Here is a 22,285-nt window from a genome sequence, read left to right as displayed (position 1 = left end):
TCAGAACTTCAATTTTGTCAGATAATACATTTGGGAAAAATAACTTTTTCCAGGTGTGCAATAATCCAAGCATCTAAAAAGGACATGGGATCTACACCCAGATTGTGATTAGGCTGAACCTTTGATTTTCTGCTTGTACTCCTCTGGCCGGTGAAGGTACATGGCAGCTGCATCTCCATTCAGGGGGTCGATGGGGTTTGGGTAAGCCAGCAGCTGGGGCAGGAACGACTCAAAGATGTTGGTCAAATCTGGGGAAGAAGACAACACTTTACCAACTGAAAAAAATAAGTAAATCAGACAATTATAGAAATCATTTAATGGTAGTTACTGTCAGGCCTCTCCAAAATATAACCATTTATCAGAAGTAACCGGATCAGAGATGTACTGTGTATATGCTAGCAACGACTCATCGGAAATCCTCAGCCTCACAAAACCTCATTAATCCCTTTCACTAGCTCTCTGCTAGCAGGCCTCAGCTTTCAGCTTTCTCTCAGAGCTGAGGCCTAGTAGATTAACCTGCAATTCTGCTCTCAACTCCTAGGTGTCACCACTGAGGCTGTTCAAGTTAGGAAAACAACCACTTCCCTATTGTCTATTGTGCAGTTTTATGATGTTTAGCTGATTTAATCAGTTGCTTTTGTTCCCTCTTGCTTCATAGAGACTCATAACAGACCATGCTTGGTTGATTGGCCTATTCTTTCAATGTTTGTCCATTAGGATTTTTTTCTTTCAAACACTCGACAACAAAATCTACAGCATTTGACAAGAGCACAAACAAGGGTAAATTAACACAAATGTCATTCTAACAAGGCTTTCACCTGATTCTAGGGAAAAAAAGGGCAAGCTTCCTCATTTGATAACATTACAGCATTGACACAAATAATATAAATAATAATAATAACTCTGTAATCAGAGTTGATTCTGAATCAAGCTGTTAAAATACCATTTAGGATGTTAACATTCTCCTTTGAGTCATATCCAGAACACGAGTGAAAATAAATAGGCAGGGATGCTGAAACACCTGCTCGGGATATTACTGTAAAGCCATTCATATTGCTCAACACCCATCTTAGCCCTGGTGAGGTGCTGTAATGAGAAATTAATGAGGAAATGAGGAGAAGGGCACAGGGACATAGAGATGAGCAGAGAGAGAGACATGATGACAGTGAGAAGAGCAACTGGGTGAGAAACAGCAAGTACAATTGTTGTCATCGAAAGCATGTGAGTGTGCTGCTGTCTCTCACAGCTGACATGCCTGTGAAGCATTCCTGTTGAAGGTGAATGTTTTCTGACTTTTGCCAGGTTAAGGTTTTTACCTCTTTAGTGTTCACTTCTCCCCTCAGTAAGTACATTAGGAGCCCAAGTCACCTTTTTGGTGCTGACGGCACTGTGTCAAGTTCTTCGCACATAATCACCCAGACCCTAGTGAGGAAACTTAATATAGACACCTGGGCAGCGGGGGCCACTCACCATAAAGGGCTGTCCATGTCTGGTTGATGACATCTAAGCACACTGTCCCTGACCTGGGAAACCGAGAAGAAAACAGAGTTAGAGGGGTAAGGGGGAATCTCTGTGCAATGCATGTCCCAGCTCAGGGGCTGGATCCTTTCAATCCACAGTATATCGACTGTTCGACAAGGCCTGTCCCTTTTTTAAATGTGGCTGAGAAATGCTGCCTTCTTTTTCCCCAAACTGGAATACAATGGTGATATATCCCTTGCAGCCCTCAGTATCACATATTTCTTGTGTGGCAGTAAATTGTTTAAGGAGAATTGAAGAACTTTTTGTCAAGCTTTAAAATATCATGTGACCAGGTCAGACATACCAGGTAATGGTTAGACTGGTAAATAGATTACTTTAAGTCAGAGATAGGGACTCGAGTTTGAGACTTGGACTCGAGTCAGACTTAAGTCGCAAACACAGTGACTTCAGACTCAACTTGAGACTCGGCTTCAAAGACTTCAGACTTGACTCGGACTCAAGGTGTGGGACTCGAGAACAATGGTTATTTTTAGGAAGTGTCTGATGAGCTTGCTGTTCCCCTCCCTGCGTTCATATAACCTGTCTACGTAACACATACTACGTATCTGCTGTGCGCGACCACACGTGAGAGAGGATAACAAACATAAACTTTGGCTTTAAAACTTCATACAACAAGACCCAAACAAAACAAGCGGTGAACACAAAATAGGTTTGTAACCTGAGGTTAGTGAACATGTTTAGCTCAGCATTGGCCATCTAATGTTAGCTTGTTTCTTGCTTTAGATACGACCTACTGGAGGTCAGGTCAAACTGTCTTTTGTTATGAAAAGATGAATGTTTGTTTGCTTGACAAACTTGTGGTGGTCGATTAACTTGATCATTTACGTACCACTGGCGGCCATCACATAAATAATTAACATCAGCTGCAAACAAGTTACAGGTTTATTGTTGATCATGAAACGTTACATTTTTATTTACAGGTGCTGGTCATATAATTAGAATATCATCAAAAAGTTGATTTATTTCAGTAATTCCATTCAAAAAGTGAAACTTGTATGATGTATACATTCATTCCACACAGACTGATATATTTCAAGTGTTCATTCCTTTTAATTTTGATGATTATAACTGACAACTAATGAAAACCCCAAAATCAGTATCTCAGAAAGTTTGAATATTGTGAAAAGGTTCAATATTGAAGACATCTGGTGCCACAATCTAATCAGCTAATTAACTCAAAATACCTGCAAAAGGCCTTTAAATGGTCTCTCAGTCTAGTTCTGTAGGCTACACAATCATGGGGAAGACTGCTGACTTGACAGCTGTCCAAAAGACGACCATTGACACCTTGCACAAGGAGGGCAAGACACAAAAGGTCATTGCTAAAGAGGCTGGCTGTTCACAGAGCTCTGTGTCCAAGCACATTAATAGAGAGGCGAAGGGAAGGAAAAGATGTGGTAGAAAAAAGGTACAAGCAATAGGGATAACCGCACCCTGGAGAGGATTGTGAAACAAAACCCATTCAAAAATGTGGGGGAGATTCACAAAGAGTGGACTGCAGCTGGAGTCAGTGCTTCAAGAACCACCACGCACAGACGTTTGCAAGACATGGGTTTCAGCTGTTGCATTCCTTGTGTCAAGCCACTCTTGAACAAGACACAGCGTCCGAAGCGTCTCGCCTGGACTAAAGACAAAAAGGACTGGACTGCTGCTGAGTGGTCCAAAGTTATGTTCTATGATGAAAGTAAATTTTGCATTTCCTTTAGAAATCAAGGTCCCAGAGTAGAAAGGAAGAGAGGCGAGGCACAGAATCCACGTTGCTTGAAGTCCAGTGTAAAGTTTCCACAGTCAGTGATGGTTTGGGGTGCCATGTCATCTGCTGGTGTTGGTCCACTGTGTTTTCTGAGGTCCAACGTCAACACAGCCGTCTACCAGGAAGTTTTAGAGCACTTCATGCTTCCTGCTGCTGACCAACTTTATGGAGATGCAGATTTCATTTCCCAACAGGACTTGGCACCTGCACACAGTGCCAAAGCTACCAGTACCTGGTTTAAGGACCATGGTATCCCTGTTCTTAATTGGCCAGCAAACTCGCCTGACCTTAACCCTATAGAAAATCTACGGGGTATTGTGAAGAGGAAGATGCGATACGCCTGACCCAACAATGCAGAAGAGCTGAAGGCCACTATCAGAGCAACCTGGGCTCTCATAACACCTGAGCAGTGCCACAGACTGATGGACTCCATGCCACGCCGCATTGCTGCAGTAATTCAGGGAAAAGGAGCCCCAACTAAGTATTGAGTGCTGTCCATGCACATACTTTTCATGTTCATACATACATTTCTAAAAATCCTTTTTTGTATTGGTCTCAAGTAATATTCGAATTTTCGGAGATACTGAATTTGGGAATATCATTAGTTGTCAGTTTTAATCATCACAATTAAGTGAAATAAATATTTGAAATATATCAGTCTGTGTGGAATGAATGAATATAATAACCAAGTTTCACTTTTTGAATGGAATTACTGAAATAAATCAACTTTTTGATGATATTCTCTATGACCAGCACCTGTAGTTATAATGCTACACTGATTTGAGAGTCTGGGGGATGTGTTGACTTACAGTAGTTAAAGTGGCCATTAATTGTATTGCACATTACATGGTTGTGCTCTTTAAGTGAAAAACAGGTTACAGTTACAGAATTCCTTATAGCTATGCAGTGTTATAAGCAGCCTGGACTGAATGCAGCAGGTGATACAACATTCATTATAACCACGAGTGACTTGAGACTTTGACTCCAGCTCAGAGACTTGAGACTTGACTTGGACCCTAGCTCAAAGACTTGTGAGCATCTCTGCCATAGTACACCAATGACAAAGCAATAATGGAGTCTTGACAAACTCCACTGTTAGCTCTTGTTAGCTGGCTAAATATGTTGTTAACCAAAGATATTTACAGAAAAAGTTATATTGATATATTTACATTATTTATATGTTGTTTAGGACTAGATGTCCTAGTTGGGGAGGAGGCATACAGTCCCCTCAAAAGTATTGGAACAGTAAGGCAAATTCTTTTGTTTTTGTTGTTCACTGAAGACATTTGGGTTTAAGATCAAAAGATGAGTATGAGATAAGAGTTCAAAATTTTAGCTTTTATTTCCTGGTATTCACATCTAGATGTGTTAAACAACTCAGGACATACCACCCTTTGTTTGAACCCACCCATTTTTCAAGTGAGCAAAAGTATTGGAACATGTGACTGACAGATGTTTCTTGTTGCCCAGGTGTTACCTTTTAGGTTGATTGTCCAAACATTAAATAGCTCTGCATGACTAGTCTAAGTTTTCATCCTTGGTTCAAACCTATAAAGACATTTGCATTTCCTGTTAAAGAGGATAAACCAACATCAAGACCAGAGAGCTGTCTATGGGAGAAAAGCAAGCCATTGTCAAGCTGAGAAAAGATAGAAAAATCGACCAGAGCCATTGGACAAACATTGTGCATAGCAAGCACAACAACTTGGAATGGCCTGAAAAAGAAAGAAACTACTGGTGTACTGAGCAAACCACTCATCAGCAGAAGAATAATAAGGCCAGATTGAAATTTGCAAAGAAGCACAGAGATGAGCTGCAAAAGTTCTGGAAAACAATCTTATGAACTGATGAGACCAAGATTAATCTCTACCAAAGTGATGGAAAGGCCAAAGTGTGGAGAAAGAAAGGAACTGCTTATGATCCGAAGCGTACAAGCTCATCTGTGAAGCATGGTGGAGATAATGCCATGGCTTGGGCGTGCATGGCTGCTTCTGGATCTGGCTCATTAATATTTATTGATGATGTAACTGTTGATGGTAGCAGCAGAGTGAATTCAGAAGTGGACAGAAACAATTTGTCTGTCAATTTACGGAGAAATGCATTGAAACTAATCGGGAGGAAGTTTATCATGCAGCAGGACAATGACCCAAAGCACACTGCCAACAAAACAAAGAACTTCATCAGGGGGGAAAAGGGGAAGGTTTTAGACTGGCCAAGTCAATCACCTGACCTTAACCCAATAGAGCATGCATTTCACCTCCTTAAGAGGAGACTGAAGGGAGAAACACCCCGAAACAAACAAGAACTGAACTTTACTACGGTAAAAGCCTGGAATAGCATCACAAATGAAGAATGCAACAGTTTTGTGATGTAGATGGATCCCAGGCTTGAGACAGTTATTGTAAGCAAGGGTTATGCCACCAAATATTAAATGTTATTTACTTTAAGATTATTTGTTCCAATACTTTTGCTCACACATCTAGATGTGAATACCAGGAAATGAGAGCTGAAATTCTGAACTCTTGTCTCATACTCATCTTTTGATCTTAAACCCAAATGTCTTCAGTGAACAACAAAAACAAAAGAATTTGCCTTACCGTTCCAATACTTTTGGAGGGGACTGTAGGTTTAGCCTGTTCAGCAGGCCCTCTCAGAGACCAACCTTCACAGACTGTGTGTCCGTCAGAGGATCTGGCCTCTAAGCACTGGATTAACAGGCCCAGAGAAACAAAGAGCTTGGCCAGGTTCAAGATTTGTGTGATTTGCTGCTATTAGTCAAAACTGGTGGCTCAACATATGTTCATTTTTTATTATTTCAAAGTAGGGCTGCAACTAACTATTATTTTCTTTATCAATAATCTGCTGATTACTTTCAAGATTATTTGTTTAATTTAGAAAATGTCAATAAAAATTTGTGAAAATTGCTCAAAACAATTTCCCAGAGCCCAAAGTGACATCTTCAAATTGCTTCTTTTGTCCAACCAAGAGTCCAAAACCCAAAGACTATCATTAATGACAATGAAAAGCAGCAAATAGTTGGTCATTCATTTGCTTTGGATTGATTAATCGTTGCAGCTCTATTTCAAAGCTTAGAATGTGAGCAAGCAGTATAGAAAACATTAGGAAACATTGATGAATTCAACCAATCATTTAAGTTGAATACAAACAGAATACAAAGCCTTTATACGAGTGTTAAGGACCAATAATCCAATTGTCACACAGCCGCTAAAGTCTCAAAGTAACAAACCCATTAAAAAACCATGATACTTCAAATACATGACTGAAATCAACTTACGCTTCGTCAATGTTGGGATGAAAAATCTTGTTCATGAATCCTGAAAAAGCAAGGAAGAGATGAGGACAGAGTAAAAAATAAAAGTGAATTGGAACTGATCTTATCGTCATTCATGCAATAGTAGAGGCCCTACCTATTGATGGCGATTTGAAAGGGTATTTGTCAGGAAGATCTACTCGCACCTTCCACACGCCTCCCTCGTATGGTGCTGTACATGAGGAGGACACACACGCACACACACAAAAAAAATCATATTAGATCCTTCATGCACTTTGGGGTTATATCAATTTTCTGCACTCCTTTCTCCTCTGCACAGAAACACAACAGAGAGGACCACTTGAGAAATGAGCTACACATACCACTTCCCTTTGCCATTTTCTTTTATTCTATGCAGTGATGTATTTCAGCCCAGGAGAATTCTTTACTTCCAAAACACTTCATATAATACACTGACATCAAAGAGGAGGATAATGAGATTGTGTGAATTTGAGGCGCTCTCCCAGAATAGCTGTGTGTAACAGGACCCTTATGTGCTGCACTGACACTGAAACAGCACACAGATGACTGAAAAACACACTTGTTGAGGATGAATGGCGGTGAGCACGTGCATACAAAACACACACACACACACACACACACACACACACACACACGGTGCTGTTTCATTCTGGATAGTTTGGACATCATTAACAGGGTCAAACACCCACTTCCTCTCCTTACTGATGTGTAAGTGGCAGTGGTTTTTAGTGTGACAGATGTTGCGAGCAGCATACGAAAGAAGTATTTCCTGCTGACGAGGCCAGTCTCCTTGTCCAAAGCCTGGCTACTCAGTTTCACACATTGTGGCCTCATGCCTGGTTTCAATCCATTTTACGTTCTTGGCCTGCTGTGACGAACCTCTCTTTATGTTCCAAACAGGAGATTGACTGACATTGCTGTGCCTGCTGCCATCAGGACAACATGTCCTGTCACTTCATGCTCTGGTTAGAGCTTAACTAAACATGAGATGTGGTCAGAGCAATGTGAATCTGGTTTTACAACCATTTTTTGTGTGTTAAATGTTTGAGAAGGAGGATTAATGGGAGAACATTCAAGATCCAAAAGGACAAACACACAAATAAATGTTTCCTAATTAGTTGTTGTATCTTGAAACCTGTAAGAAAACACATCCCTAAATCTTATGGCCACTATCTGGGGCACATTAATGAGCCTGAATGAGGCAAATTAGGAAACTTGTTTAATGTGTCAGGAGAAAAAGTAATTTTTGTTAAATCAAGAGAAACACTTACTTCCTTGTGGTCCGAAAAACTTCACTACAAATTCATTGAGTCCGCTGAGGATGGTGACTTCATGCTTGCTCTCAATGCTGCAAGGCTGTTAAGGACAACACACGACTGCATACACATAAACAAACAACCAACCCGAGGGACCACAATAATGAACAATTCTTTAATAATATTCAGGATCACTAACACTTTTGCCTATCTGAAATGGTAATTCCGCTGCAGTTGCTTCCCAGTGCAACACATCATCACATGCTTTGCTGCAAGGAAGACAAAGACAGGAGCAGAGTTTGACCTTTTTCATCTCTCCAACCAAACATCATTCTTTCATATCATACAGAGTTATGGAAACTAAAGAGAGAAACAATAGCTTTGGACAAGTAATGAAAACAAATCAATGCAGGAAATTTACGCTTGGATTCTGTTCTGACCCCTAGGCCTGGAGACTTAGTTTCAATGGCAATCGATCGCTTCATTTTCTGCACCTTGAATGTCCGTCACACTGAATGTGAAATATGCCGGCCAGTGATTCCACAACAAAATAATCATGCACACTGACACCAGCCAGTGGATCATATTTCACCCATGCTTCATGCACTGTGCAGGTCTCCTTCCACCGGTCACATAAGCCCCCTCCAGGATAAAACAGTCCCTAGAGAAACCCAGTGCAGACGGCCATCTCCTTACAGACAAGCCCTGATTATGTTAGAACCTGTACTCCTGGCTGGTTTTAACATTAGTATAAAATATCACACAAAAACAACTTAGTTTGTAGTAATCCATTTCTGCTTAAATTTAAACCAGGTGCACAGTAGGAAACTTAAGTGGAGAATCTCCCCCACTATCTATAACAGACACACATACGTGCTCATCCCCTGCTTCAACATTTACATTGGTGGGGGGGATGACTAACTCCTATTTCAGATGAAATTACATGACATTCCTCAGATGGACCAGAATGTCTCCATTAGTCCAAATAAGCAAATAATCCAGCCAGAGAGAGAAAAGCACTCGACAGGGCATGTCAACAATCGTGCAAGTTACTGGACTGAGATGTGCTTTGGGTCATTTTGTGCTATAAGGTCACAGCCACTTAATATCTCATAGTTGCAAGGCTTAGGCTTCTTTGACAAGATTCTTTGAATCTAACCCTCTCCATGCGACCGACTGCAGATAATGTAGATACTGTGAACATTCAAGTGTACAGACGCTTAGATGTCAACTGCTGACATGAAAAAAAAGGACAGCTTGACCAAACGGTTTAACTTGTGATTTCTACCATGTTTATCTGTTTTAATGCAATTCATCTCCCAACCTATAAACAGACTGAGATTTAGAAAATGTGTATTTATCCACATCATCTACCACAGGAGAAGTTTATTATGGTTAATGGAGGAAATAATCACTCAGTGTTTTCCTATGCAACTCCAGTTACAGCCATAACTGCAATAACAACCCCTAACCTTTTTTTATTCAGTGCATAAGGCAAATCCAACATTACAGCTATGTGCATATCATTTTTGCACTGCCTGATGATTTTTGATTTCCACTCCAATGTAAAATCACCCCAGAGAAACGATTTCCCTTTCATATGAGTGGAGGGAAGAAGCACTGAATATGAAATCGAAACAGAGAGACTTAAATGAAAAAAAGAGATAAACAAAAAGAGAAAATAATAAATAAACGAGAAAAATAATAAATATAGACAAAAGAGAGGAAAATTATCACAAAATGAGAGTGAAAAACCGACAGAACACATTAGAGGCAGACGGTACAAGAGATGGGATAAAAATCAGTTTTCCACATTATACTGCGGCAGCTGGCTTGTCAATCCTGATTGAGTGTGTGCCTCATTGGCAGTAGCACTGACCCCCAAAGGGTTAAATTAAACTGGAGGTTATTTTAAGCTCTGGTTGAGTCTGCGAAGAACAGACTGAATCCCTGGCTACAGCACGGAAATGTGTCATTGTCAGACAGAAGAGGAACCTCTCTGTTCTGACTTGCGTTAGAGTCAAGAAGCCATTCTGAGGCTCTGTGATGTGAAGTCCAAGGCAGAATCAATAATCACTAACACCAGGACGACAAAACAACAACCAGCTATGTGCAATCAGAAGACTCCAGTCAGACTACACACATTGTGTTTACATTCTGCAAGCTCACCAAGCTCTTCATGTAAGGATATCTATGCATCGTACTGGTATGTGAGTGAATGTGTGTACAACCACACGAGAGAGGGAAGCAATGCGAGGAGGGGGGGATGGTATGGACTGCGTGTGTTATGTTACAGAAGAAAGCAGTGAGGGATAAGCTATTAATGGGGTTGAATCAACACTGATTATGTTCCAAGCTAATTTACATTAGCCATACTGACAAACAAATCAGAGAAGAACTGTGCTCACTGCGCAAAATTACATTTTTACAGTTACCCTTTAGTTGACAGTAAAGGGAACAGGTTTACAGGCAGCAAAATTACAAGTGAGCAGAAACGCAAAGGTCGGTGTGTTGGATCTGTAAATATTAGTGTTACCATAGTGAGATCATATGAGAGAGGTAGGTAGGGAAAGAGTAGCTCACATAACACTGACTGATTTCTCACATACTGTTACACTCACATGACAATGATGCACACTCACAACCACACACACCCACTTGTAAGCAAATGTAAGTGTAGTCAAGACTCACAAACAATCGCATTAATTTTCCATCAGTGACTATGGCTGATGGACAGAGCACCTTCCATCTATCCCGACCCTCACAAACACCATCACCCATCAATCCCGCCATTCCTTACAAAACACCTAGGCTATTAATATTTATATGAGTGCAGCATTTGTTGATTTGCCTGGTTAAAAACCATAGCAGCAACATGCACACACATTACTCACCATCTTTATCTTAAGGAACAATCTTTGGCTTTGACGTCTACTACAACTCTCACACATCCTCTCATCTGTGTCTTAGGTAAGGCCAGTCTCAAAACTATTATTTTACATTGACAGGACTCTGGCCTTCTTCCATGTCATCATGAGACAACACTCTAATCCACTGGCCTTTTGTTTAATACCGGGAGACCCAAAGCTCCAAGCACTCATTCCTTCCACCCAGTAAATAACTACTAATTCACTGTCAAACAGCTCCCTCCTCTTATGGAGGAGTTTGGCAGGCCTGTTAAAACAGAAGTAAGTTCTTGGTAGAGCTTTAAATTCCCTACTGTGTGATGGAGTGGAAGATTTATTCAGAGTGTAGATGACAAGCAGTTGCTCAGCCAGCCAAATAGAGAGAAGAAGAACAAGTGGATGGTCACAAATCTGGATAGGCAGGACATACAGAACATACCAATTAACTATGTGCTGCAACCAAGGCAAATTGATTTAATCTAAATAGCTGATAAGAAAACAATACAGAAACTGGGTTGTACAGTGAGTTTACATGTACATTATTACATTTATATTGGTGCACTAAAATACACTCACCGGCTACTTTATGAGGTGCATCTGTTCAATTGTCGTTAACAAAAATAGCTAATCACCCAATCACATGGCAGCAATTCAATGCATTTAGGCATGTGGACGTGGTCAAGACAACTTGATGAAGATTAAACCCAGCATCAGAATGGGGAAGAAAGGGGATTTAAGTGATTTTGAACATGGCATGGTTCTTGGTGCCAGACGGGCTGGTCTGAGTATTTCAGAAATTGCTGATCTACTGGGATTTTCACGCACAACTATCTCGGGTTTACAGAGACACTAAAAATATCAAGCGAGCGGCAGCTGTATGGACGAAAATGTCTTGTTGTCGTCAGAGGTCAGAGGAGAATGGGCAGACTGGTTCGAGATGACAGAAAGAAAACCAAGGTATACAGAATACTATCTCCGAACGCACAACATGTCGAATCTTGAAGCAGTTGGGCTACAGCAGCAGAAGACCACAGCTGACTCCTGTCAGCTAAGAACAGGAAACTGAGACTACAATTCACACAGGCTCACCAAAATTGGACAATAGAAGATTGGAAAAAACACTACCTGGTCTGACGAGTCTCGATTTCAGCTGCTACATTCAGATGGTCAGAATTTGGCATAAACAACATGAAAGCATGGATCCATCCTGCCTTGTATCAATGGTTCAGGCTGGTGCTGTAGGTGTAATGGTGTGGGGGATACTTTTTTGGCACACTTTGGCCCCTTAGTACCAACTGAGCATTGTTTAAACGTGACAGCCTACCTAAGTATTGTTAATTAAGTTGCTGACCATGTCCATCCCTTCATGACTACAGTGTACCCATCTTCTGATGGCTACTTCCAGCAGTATAATGCACCATGTCACAAAGCTCAAATCATCTCAAACTGGTTTCTTGAACATGAAAATGAGTTCACTGTACTCCAATGGCCTCCACAGTCACCAGATCTCAATCCAATAGATTAACTTTGGGATGTGGTGGAATACGAGATTTGCATCATGGATATGCCGACAAATTGTGATGCTATTGTCAATATGGACCAAAGTCTCTGAGGCATGTTTCCAACACCTTGTTGAAAGTATGCCACAAAGAATCAAGGTAGTTCAGAAGGCAAAAGGGGGTCCAACCCGGTACTAACAAGGTGTACCTAATAAAGTGGCTGGTGTACATATATATAATATTCATGACTGAAAGAACTAGATCGTGGGTACAAGCGGCCAAAATGGGTTTTCACAGGGGGGTGGCTGACTTCTTCTCCCTTAGAGATAGAAGCAAAATCATCCATGAGGAACTCATACAGTATAACCGCTGCTCATTTGCGTCGAAAGGAGCCAGCAGAGGTGGTTCACACATCACAAGGATGCCCACTGGGCGCCTCCCTAGGGAGGTGCTCCTAGCATGTCCAGCTGAGAGGCGGCTTCGGGGAAGACCCAGAACTACGTGGAGAGAGATCACCACCACCACACTGGCCTGGAATTACCTCAGGCTCACATTTCAATTCACCTATATTAATGTGCATTTAAACACACTCATCACCTACCCAGGATTAAACATGTTTTAGGAAAAATGACTTGATCAAGGTTGTGTATTGACTTGTTCCCTATTCCCAGCATAATGACAATCTGTTCATCCCCCCACCTTGGATTAGTATAGATAAGTCATAATCTGTGGATAGCACCAGGTCAATATCCTTTAACACACACTTCTTACCTGATACACAGAGCCCCATCAATTCAGAGGAACACACATCCTCACTGCAGTTTCTCAGACAACTCCGAAAGCCAGGAAATATAACACAGGAGAAGGAGAAGACAGGAGACTTAACACCATTTCACTGCATGACTTTCTCATATAATGACATACTGACTTAAAAACACTCACACTTGAAAACATGGTGTAGAAAGAAATGGTCTAAAAGAACCATCTCCAGATGACCAATTATACTCTTTCAAAGTTTATCCAAGTACTAACGCCAATGGTACCCTGATTTTGAACTTTATAACTTCACATTTAAATGCCTCAAGAGTAAAAATATGCAGTCAATAGCATTTACGGTTATGGTCTAGACATGTCTTGTTTTCCTTCTGGTCCATTCAGGCCACGATGCCAGTCTAACTCTGGACCAAAATATCCCATCCTGACCAACCTCTGTCTAAGTATGGAAAACAAACACAACAGGGAATCATAAACAGCACTGTCAAACAATGTGGTGTTGACTATGCTATGTAAAATGTCTCTCTTTAGAAACATAAGTTGTTGATCTGGTAAAAAGGGAGGCACTGGCTAGTTTCAAAGCAGTTCCTTGTATCACCTTTCTTTTGGGGAGAGGAAGGATAAGCCTACCTTCCCGTCAACAGGGTGAGGTAATACAATTTGAAAATCCAGTTCCATCCTATTTTTATCCCCCTCATTTTTTGTTTTCAATTTCTGAAAAACAAAGCTATCAAAAAGTGCCATCACACTTTACAATAGCTCTATCAGCACGAAAAGAACAAAACATTTCATCACATACCGTACATCTGCATGTCTTTGGCATGGTAATCAAATTCAAAAAGACCAAACTGACTCTGCAGGCCATTTTGGACTATTTACATATCAGCATACAATAGTCTGACCACCTGCTGACAGCTCCAGCTTCAAGTAATCCTTTTAAAAAGGGAATGAACAGAGTTTCTGGGCAGACTATGCAGAAATAACAGGAAAGGCAACAAATTAAATAACCCCACAGACCGGGGAGAGAGATAGGTTACTGAATAACAGAAGGGACACCATGCCGAACATCCAGCTATTAACGGCACTGACTAGAGAAGAAGACTGTCAAAGACTGAACATAAGATGCAGTGCTTGTGTTTCAGACTAGGAAAACAAAGCTAAGACGTCTGCCTGAAAGACACTAATATTCCGTAACCCCCAAAAGCCAGTGGGGAAGAGGAACATAAAAAGAAAGGGTAGAATAAGGTCAGCCAACAGAGCAGAGGGCTGAAACAGGGGAGAAAAGAGCATGAGAAGATGATACAGGGAATTGTTGTAGAATAAAGTGAAAGAAACATGTAAAGAGTGATGCCAAAGGAGAGGCAGAGAGATAGTGATGCAGAGATAATGAGAGAAAACAGTTCAGCCTGGTGAATGCTGATCAGATCTGTGCATGTGAATGACATCATTGCTGTGAACTGCAGGCCGATGGTAATGATTTCGCCTGTGTGTATACAATCACATTAATGGGCAAAACCCATGTCTGGATGTCATTTTACTACCAAAATGTATGATATAATAGTTAACAGTCAATCCAGATTCCATGGCGATTTACAGGTCAATAGTAAAATAGGAAAAGTGCAAAAAGCATTATGTAAAATTGTGTCACCTGAATAAAGATGTATCATCACGTCACAAACATAACAGGCAGCATAATGTAAATAGAGAAGGGAGTGAGGCCAAGTTAAGAGCCCTGTGTAACCCCTGTATTGAAAAACTGCGCCTTAAAAACACAGGTTTTTATAGTAAGGTTTCCAATAATAATTCCAAATTGTTCAGGGATAGATTTTGAAAGAGACAAGGGGCAGGAAAGAGAAGTATAAAATATATTGTATCCTTGCAAGGAAACATGAATCATGAAGCAGAGTTTCTGCAAGTATGTCAGTAGGCTTAGTTGAGCAATCTAGCATACGGCGTAGCTTGCAGGATTGTGTATGTTGACATGTCATAACTCCAAAAGACCTATTGCAGAATGTATCTACATATAATAAATATACCAATTATATTCAGAGGATATGTCTATAAATTAGCCTGCATTAGAAACAAAGCAAATTCTTGTGTCATCTCTTGCCAGTAGGTAACACTGTGTTTCAGAGAGGTGAAATGCCTTGATGCCCATCTACATAAAAGGTGAAGTTCATGCTGACATAAAGTAGTTTTTGTTTTTACTGGACAGGTGTGTGGACTCAGAGTTGTGAGGGGCAATTTTTAGGGACTTAGGGTCAATTTAGTCATTTTAAATGGCAGAAGAAATGCTTTAACCTTCACAGTGAGTAACCTGATTAAGAGCACATCATTGTTTAGCGATAAGGAACTCTGAGGCAGCAACCTCTCTTTCGTTTTCCCTCCCTCACACACAGATTGTAGCGCCAATGAACAATCAAAGGCCTTGCAGATGAAAGGCAGGAAATATAGCAGCTGTCCTCAAGGTGTAAGAACTGGGTTGGCTTCCTCCACCAAAAGAGATACAAGTATAGGCACAAAAACCAGCTAATACACATTACCTACAAAAGACAGCGAGAAAGAAGGCGTACTTAGATTCTTACATTTACTAATATGAACGGAAACCAGCTTTGTACAGCGAAAAAACACATGACAACCGACAAAGAAGGTCAACATCAACATTAAACAAATTTTAAAAAGACATTTTTTCTTCTTCCTTAATTTTTCATGTGTAAGTGTGTGAATATGAGCATTAAAAAGTTTGCTCTTTCAGTCTCTGCCAGCCTACATTTTTATCTATACATGCGCATTGTTTCTTCTAAAGTCCTAGCCCGTGTGTAAACGTCCCTGTGTTTGTGCATTAAACATTCTATGTAGTAGTGCACTGCACCCAGCCAAGCAGGATTACAGTGTGACCTCCACTACACTCAGAGGTCGGAAAACAGAGGCACAGCAACCATCCTGCCACAGCAGCGAGAGCGAGTGACAGGCACGGTGGTGCTCTGAGAGTGTGATTTAATCAGTTCAACTCCAAACAAACACCGTTCTCCCCTGCATCCTCACTGACCCACTCCTCTGTTCTCTGTCTCTCCACCTCTCACACTCCCCTCTCATACTAGGGCTAACATTTTCCTCCAGCTGTTTACTTTTCTTTATTGCTCATTAAGGCGAAATCTCAATTTGAATGCAGATTTGGAGCTTAAATGAACCATTTCAACCATCAGGACCCCCACCACACTCCCCACCCAAGCCCATTGGCTCAGCAGATGGATAATCCTTTGGATACATAGTGAGCTAAGAGATGAAAATGAGAATCAACTAGACAAGAGGCCGCATTTAACATCATCCAGACTACAGATGGCTCCATATAACTTTTTCATTTACAATACTGGCTTTAAAAGCACTTTCAATTACCTTGTTGTTGAAATGTGCTATACAAATAAACTTGCCTTGCCTTTATGACAATAAGTATTGTCCTATACCAAGCTGACAGCTGTTAATAACCAATCAATCAAGCTGTCCAATAAAATGAGACGCACTCTAGATTTGTTTTAAGTAAGAAGTCCTTTAGGGCTACATCAAAGTGAAACCAACAAGTCAATCACTTCGATAAATTTAGCTTGCTATATTACCATGGCGGAAAAAGCCATTACAGCGATAGAAACCTAGATACTCATTTTCACCAAGTTAACAAATTAAGTTTTAATTTGGATTAAGTAGCTAATCATTAAGCCAGCTTGGCAGAACTCAGGGTTCTTGACATGTACGGTGGTCAATGGTATTAGAGGTGAGATAGGAATAAAGAGTTTAAATGTTTTTGCTTGACTGATTTGGAAATGTACAGGACATGCAAGCTAATGCTATGCATACAGCCATTTATTATGGTCCCAAATCTTATTTAGACAAGCCGCGTTCCTTCACTATCAATGTATGGTCTGATTGTTCACAGCTCTACTATGAGGCAAGTGGGGTCCTGGTTGTTCATGACTGCAATGGTTGGCTCTGATACCTGAATAAACGTACTGGTATGATAGTCACAGGCCTGCGGTCATGCCAGCTGCTCTGACTTCCCCTTTTCCTGCCAATATCCCACAAGAGATATGAGAAAACTCTGCTCTAGCTGGGTAGCTGTGCTCAGAGGAACTAAGGTCTTAATAACCTGTCCAACAACATACTTAGCCTCAAGGAGTGATTTTCCACAACAGGGATCGAGAGGTTTCGGGACATGCAGTGTTCTTTAGGTCAAGATTTTAAAAGCATGACACGAGACATGTTAACTATCTTTAACCTCTGCTTATCACTAAAACCACAAGCTTCTCTGGCAGGATATTGGTTACATTCAAACCATAACCCTGAACAAAACAGCTCTGTTATCCTCACATTTATGCTTTACTTTGAAAACTACTGCCTCACAAATTATTTCAGGAAATGAACTCAAAAGAAGTTAAATAAAATGAAAATCCTTGGTCAGATGGTCAATTTCAGAAATTCTTCTGGCCATAAGGTTTAAGCTAATAATAATAATAATAATGAGAAATGTGCCATAGCACTCGTTTGCACTGGAACTTGGTGACATTTACCCCCAAACTAACAGGCCATAAAGCTCTGCGCTATGAGTGAAAAGGCTTAGGCCTTGGTGCAGCCATACTGCTGATACATTTTTCTCCATACTTTGACAGGTTACAGTATGTTTTGTTATAGTTGTTTATGGAACTACTAACAACTAACTATGAGTAATATGGAATCAAGTAGGTTAGCTTCCTGCTTTTATCACATATGTGCTACTTTCCCAACATTCATAAGTATGAAGAGCCAAACACAAAGAGGCATTCTCCTTTGCTGTACTGAAATCTAGCTCAAAACCTAAACGACCAACTATCCTTTCAACATCTCAAGTGCAGCGTTATCGAGCAACGCTGGGCTTTAACTGTCTGTTCTTGCAGCATTCGTTGTGACTCAAAGTATTTAAATACCGATGGAGCACTTGGTGCCAGCGTGTGCGGTCCGTGTCAAAGAAAACCTTGCGGCTGGTTTTACATATCAATGGACGTATGGCACCAAAGGCCAGTCTCACTGAAATCCACATGTAAATTTCTGTTAGCTGTTAAGTGGTGCACTCACTGGATGCTGGTTAGGAAGTAAATGAACATGAATGCCTCATTTCTTGTCTTTCATTTCTGCTTTGATTTAAAAAAGGCCAGGATCAAGAATTTTAACATATTTCATTTATAATAAGGCAAGGGATGACGTCTCCAACTGTAATTATGACAATTACATTTTTTGTTGACTTTAAAGTAACTATGTAACAGATAATCTAGATATGTTGAACCTGTGTACATTTTACCTGGTCTCATTCATTTAGTGTTTTTCCTCAGCTCTCAGTCTTTTCAACCAATTGTACAACATTATAGTGAGAGTTTTGAAAATTCACATGTCTGCAGTCCACCATTTGCACGCAGTGAAACAATATAAAAGATCTATTTGTTAAATCCACCTGAAAAAAAGAATGAAATAAAAATACTGAATGCTTAGCAGTTAACCTAAAATATTATAATCCTTTTCAAATACAGATTTGATTTCCATTAAATACAGCCCTGAGTATTTATGTTAGCTGATGGCTACCTCCCTGTGTGAGAGCTGGAGCAGCACAGTACTGCACAGGCTAAGTTCTTTGTCTTCTCTGGTGAGAGATGAGAGCCCACCCACTGCAATCAAATGTGGATCCTTCAGCTGCTCCTCCTCTCAGCCCAACACTAAATAAACAGTCTATTTACAGCAAGAGTAGAGTCTCTGCACAGGCTTGAGCTCCGTCCATGCACACACAAACAAAATGATTATTAATTATCACAAAACTGAGCCAGGGCAGGAGAAACAATGACCTGAATCTGAGGCAACAGTTTTAATGAGCAAATCTACCAACAGGCAAGACAGAATTTGCTGTCTCTTGTAAAGACAAAAAACTACCTGAATTTCAATACTGACATGCTGAGGAAACTGCCAACCTAAATTTCAGTGTAGTTAGAGACAGACACACATTTTATTAACTTGATACAGACAAGACCGCACAGAGGCAGATTACCAGATAGAATCAATTATAGGGTGTGGATTGTGTAGGATGCACTTTTATGATAAGGCTTTTTTGCGTCATACATGAGCGATTTTGGCCAAAACAAGGGGGTATCTTAAAGTTAACATTTTCACCGTCAGTGGTCCATATGCCAACTATGACCAAACATGTAGCTAGCCTATCATCACTCCTTCAAATTTCCAACTTAAAGCAGCAGTGCAATGTAAGCGGCAGAGACAGACTGAGTTCCCCAGAGCAAGAAAAGAAAACCAAGCAAAACAAAGAGAGGAACTTCAGTCCATCTGTTTTTCTAAGGGAACTCAGCCATGCGTGCAGGAAGCTTCACCGTTTGCACTGTGGGATTAATAGTGAGGGCCTCAAATCTCCTACTGTCAGAGATGTCTTGCTCCTGGACCCCCAAAACAGGACTGTCAATCAATGTGGGGCAGCCCCTGACTGGAAGGGGCCTTGTCTACAATGTACCAGGTTACCTTATGTTCACACATGAAGAAGTAAAAGGAAAAAAAAAAAAAAAGAGCAGGAACTCAGTTGGGTCTGGATGATGCAACAGATTTTTCTGAATATCTGCTGGACGCAGACAAAAGTGTATGTGCACTCAGCAATCATACAAAAAAGGAGATCTAGATAGTGAGAAGCAGAAACAGTAATATTTTTAAGGTTTCAGACTAACAAGAATAGACAAAAGGTAAAAGACAAAAGTAGGGAGGTTTTTTTTGTCCTACAATTACATTCTTTTTACAAATTAACACAAGCACAAACAGCCAAAGAACCACAACATAGAAATCTTAAGACAAACACTATATTTGAGTGTATACAAAATAAAAACAATTTATATTTTGGTATCATATTACCAGCTTTCCCAGGACTTTAAGACGCCATACATTTCTCAGTTCAGCCCTCTTAATTCCATACTATCACTGGTTGGGCACGTACCAGTAGGTTACGTAGTAGCCATATATTTCCTTAGTCAGTATTTGAGCTTCTTACTACAGATTAAGTATTAACCTTAAGCCACAATAAACATGAACTACAAAGTGATAACTGGGCTCAACTGGTTTAACAGTATGGTCAATGCCTACTAAAGCAAGGCTTAGGCAGAGAAAAAAAAAAAAAAAAAAAAACATGGAAGAGGTAAACTCCCATCACCAAACATATAGTAGATTCCCATCCAAACAACATCTATTTTGCATTTTTCTATCAACAGCCATTTATGCTGTCAGCATAATGCAAATTGGCACTGTGGCTTACAAGTGTACTGTAACCTTCTTAGCATCTTTAGTGTCTGCTACTGTAACAAAGCATGTTGTTGGTTTCTGCAACGTCATCGCCAGACCAGAACTTTCTCCATTCTCGTCATGGGTTCATCTAATGCTACTATTCATTCAGTCAATCTCTTAGTCAGGAACAGGCAGAAAACTGCTGGCTCCTTCCCTACAGTAACCTGCGTCTAGTTGGTTCAGTTCCGCGACAATAGCGCTGGGTGCAGATTAGCTGCCTGTGACTGTGTGACATGGTCTGACACAGCAGCGGGAGGTGGAGGTCACAGGGTCTTCGGTAAACTGGAAACACAAAAGAGTCTGCTGCTGATGCTGCCCGGATGTCATGTTACAAGGGCACAATGGGTCCGAAACACCAAGCGGAGAGCAGATAAAGCTCGGCATTGGTATTCCACTCAGGGAGGGTGGAGGGATGTGGTGTGGGAAACCTACCCTCTGATTGTGAACAACTGAATAAATCAGGATTACTGAAGGCCAAGTACTGCCTCAACAGTCACTCCAGGGGAAAAAAAGGATCCTTGAAGTAAATCTGAAAATGCAAACTCACCTTGAAAGGTGAAAAATAAAGCAAAAACATGACATACAACATACCTGGATCATCCGATACAGCCAATTTGGGGTGAATTGATAAAAACCCATATACACTGGAATTGATGCCAGGTATCATGAGGGATACTGTGGTCGGTGATGACAGATGAAGCATGAAATACCCCTCCCAACAACTCCCCACAGTCTCCAATATAATTCACTGGTGGCCATGCTTGACAGAACTGCTATCCAATCAGTTTCAGACCTCCCAGCAGAAAGTGAAAGGTTGAGATAGTGTGAGAGACCCAGGTTCAATCCCCCACTGTGACCCATGTACCAATGTATCCCTGAGCAAGACACTTAACTCCTAGTTTCTCCAGAGGCGTGCGACCTCTGACATGTATAGCAATTGGATAAAGGCGTCAGGCAGAAAGATGAAAGATGATCACTTCATGAGGAAAATAGCCTCAGCAGTGACTAAAGAAGTGCCCCTAAAAAGATCTAAACAGTGAAAGTTAGGTTCCCAATATTTGAGAGAAAGTCTCAAACTCTTCTCCTTGATGCTAAGAACCATTTCTTTGCCTACATCTTTTAGCAGGGTACCTATACATTTTTAATTATTCCATTCAATTGCTTTCATAACATATTAATTTTCTGTTGGATCACTTAGATGACAAGCAAGGGAAGCTTAATAATAAATAACAGCCTTGTTGAGAAGGAAAAAACCTGACAGTCTTTTAAACATGCATCCCTTTTGTGACAACAATGAAAATGATTTAAAAACACACACACACACACACACACACACACACACACCCCTTATGTTCTTCAGGTTTCTTCTTGACTAAATGTAAACTGTTGTACAAATGATTCTACAGATTTCCTTTTGTCCCATTCTCTGCATTAAAATCCATTGTGTTAGCATTCAAAATAGGCTTAGTCTTTTCTAATCTACATGTGCTCAAATTCCTGCAGCTTACTGCTCAAAAGCATTTGTAAAGTGAGTAGACCAATGAGGAATACATGCAAATAACAGCACAAGTCCTACACAGTATGTGCAGTCAACCCCACACAACTAGGCTGAATGTAAAGCCCTTTGAAATGATACGCTCTTACACTCTTGTTCAAGAACACCATGTTCCAAAATTAAAGCAACACATACAAGAGCAAGACGGAATAGCCAGGGGCAAAAGCTACGCAGGTCACTGGATAATAACACTAACTTAAAGTTTAGGACAACAGTTTGGCAAGAACTGAACAACGAACAAGATGTCTCTTGCCACTCAGGGCTTTAAGTTTGCAATGAAGACGAGTGAAAAAGTAGGATACACACAAAAAAATACAATGTCAGTGTAAACCAACACTAA

At 40.6% G+C, this 22,285-nt stretch overlaps 1 protein-coding gene across 1 annotated transcript in view; it reads right to left on the bottom strand.

Moving 5' to 3' along the window:
- ube2h (ubiquitin-conjugating enzyme E2H (UBC8 homolog, yeast)) overlaps positions 1-22,285 on the bottom strand; it is a 29,747-nt gene that overhangs the window by 4,489 nt on the left and 2,973 nt on the right. Inside the window, exons 2-6 of the mRNA XM_038738444.1 lie at positions 7,880-7,956; positions 6,724-6,798; positions 6,591-6,630; positions 1,471-1,523; positions 120-248 (exon numbers count right to left, since the gene is read on the bottom strand). Of these exons, the coding sequence (XP_038594372.1) occupies positions 120-248; positions 1,471-1,523; positions 6,591-6,630; positions 6,724-6,798; positions 7,880-7,956 (374 nt within the window). The remainder of the gene's footprint in view (positions 1-119; positions 249-1,470; positions 1,524-6,590; positions 6,631-6,723; positions 6,799-7,879; positions 7,957-22,285) is intronic.

This window comes from Micropterus salmoides, unplaced genomic scaffold, assembly GCF_014851395.1.
Source record: "Micropterus salmoides isolate LMB-PRFRI ecotype aquatic unplaced genomic scaffold, ASM1485139v1 Ms_hic_scaffold_23, whole genome shotgun sequence".
NCBI classification, from domain to species: Eukaryota; Metazoa; Chordata; class Actinopteri; order Centrarchiformes; family Centrarchidae; genus Micropterus; species Micropterus salmoides.
This window is presented reverse-complemented; position numbering and strand designations above follow the sequence as displayed.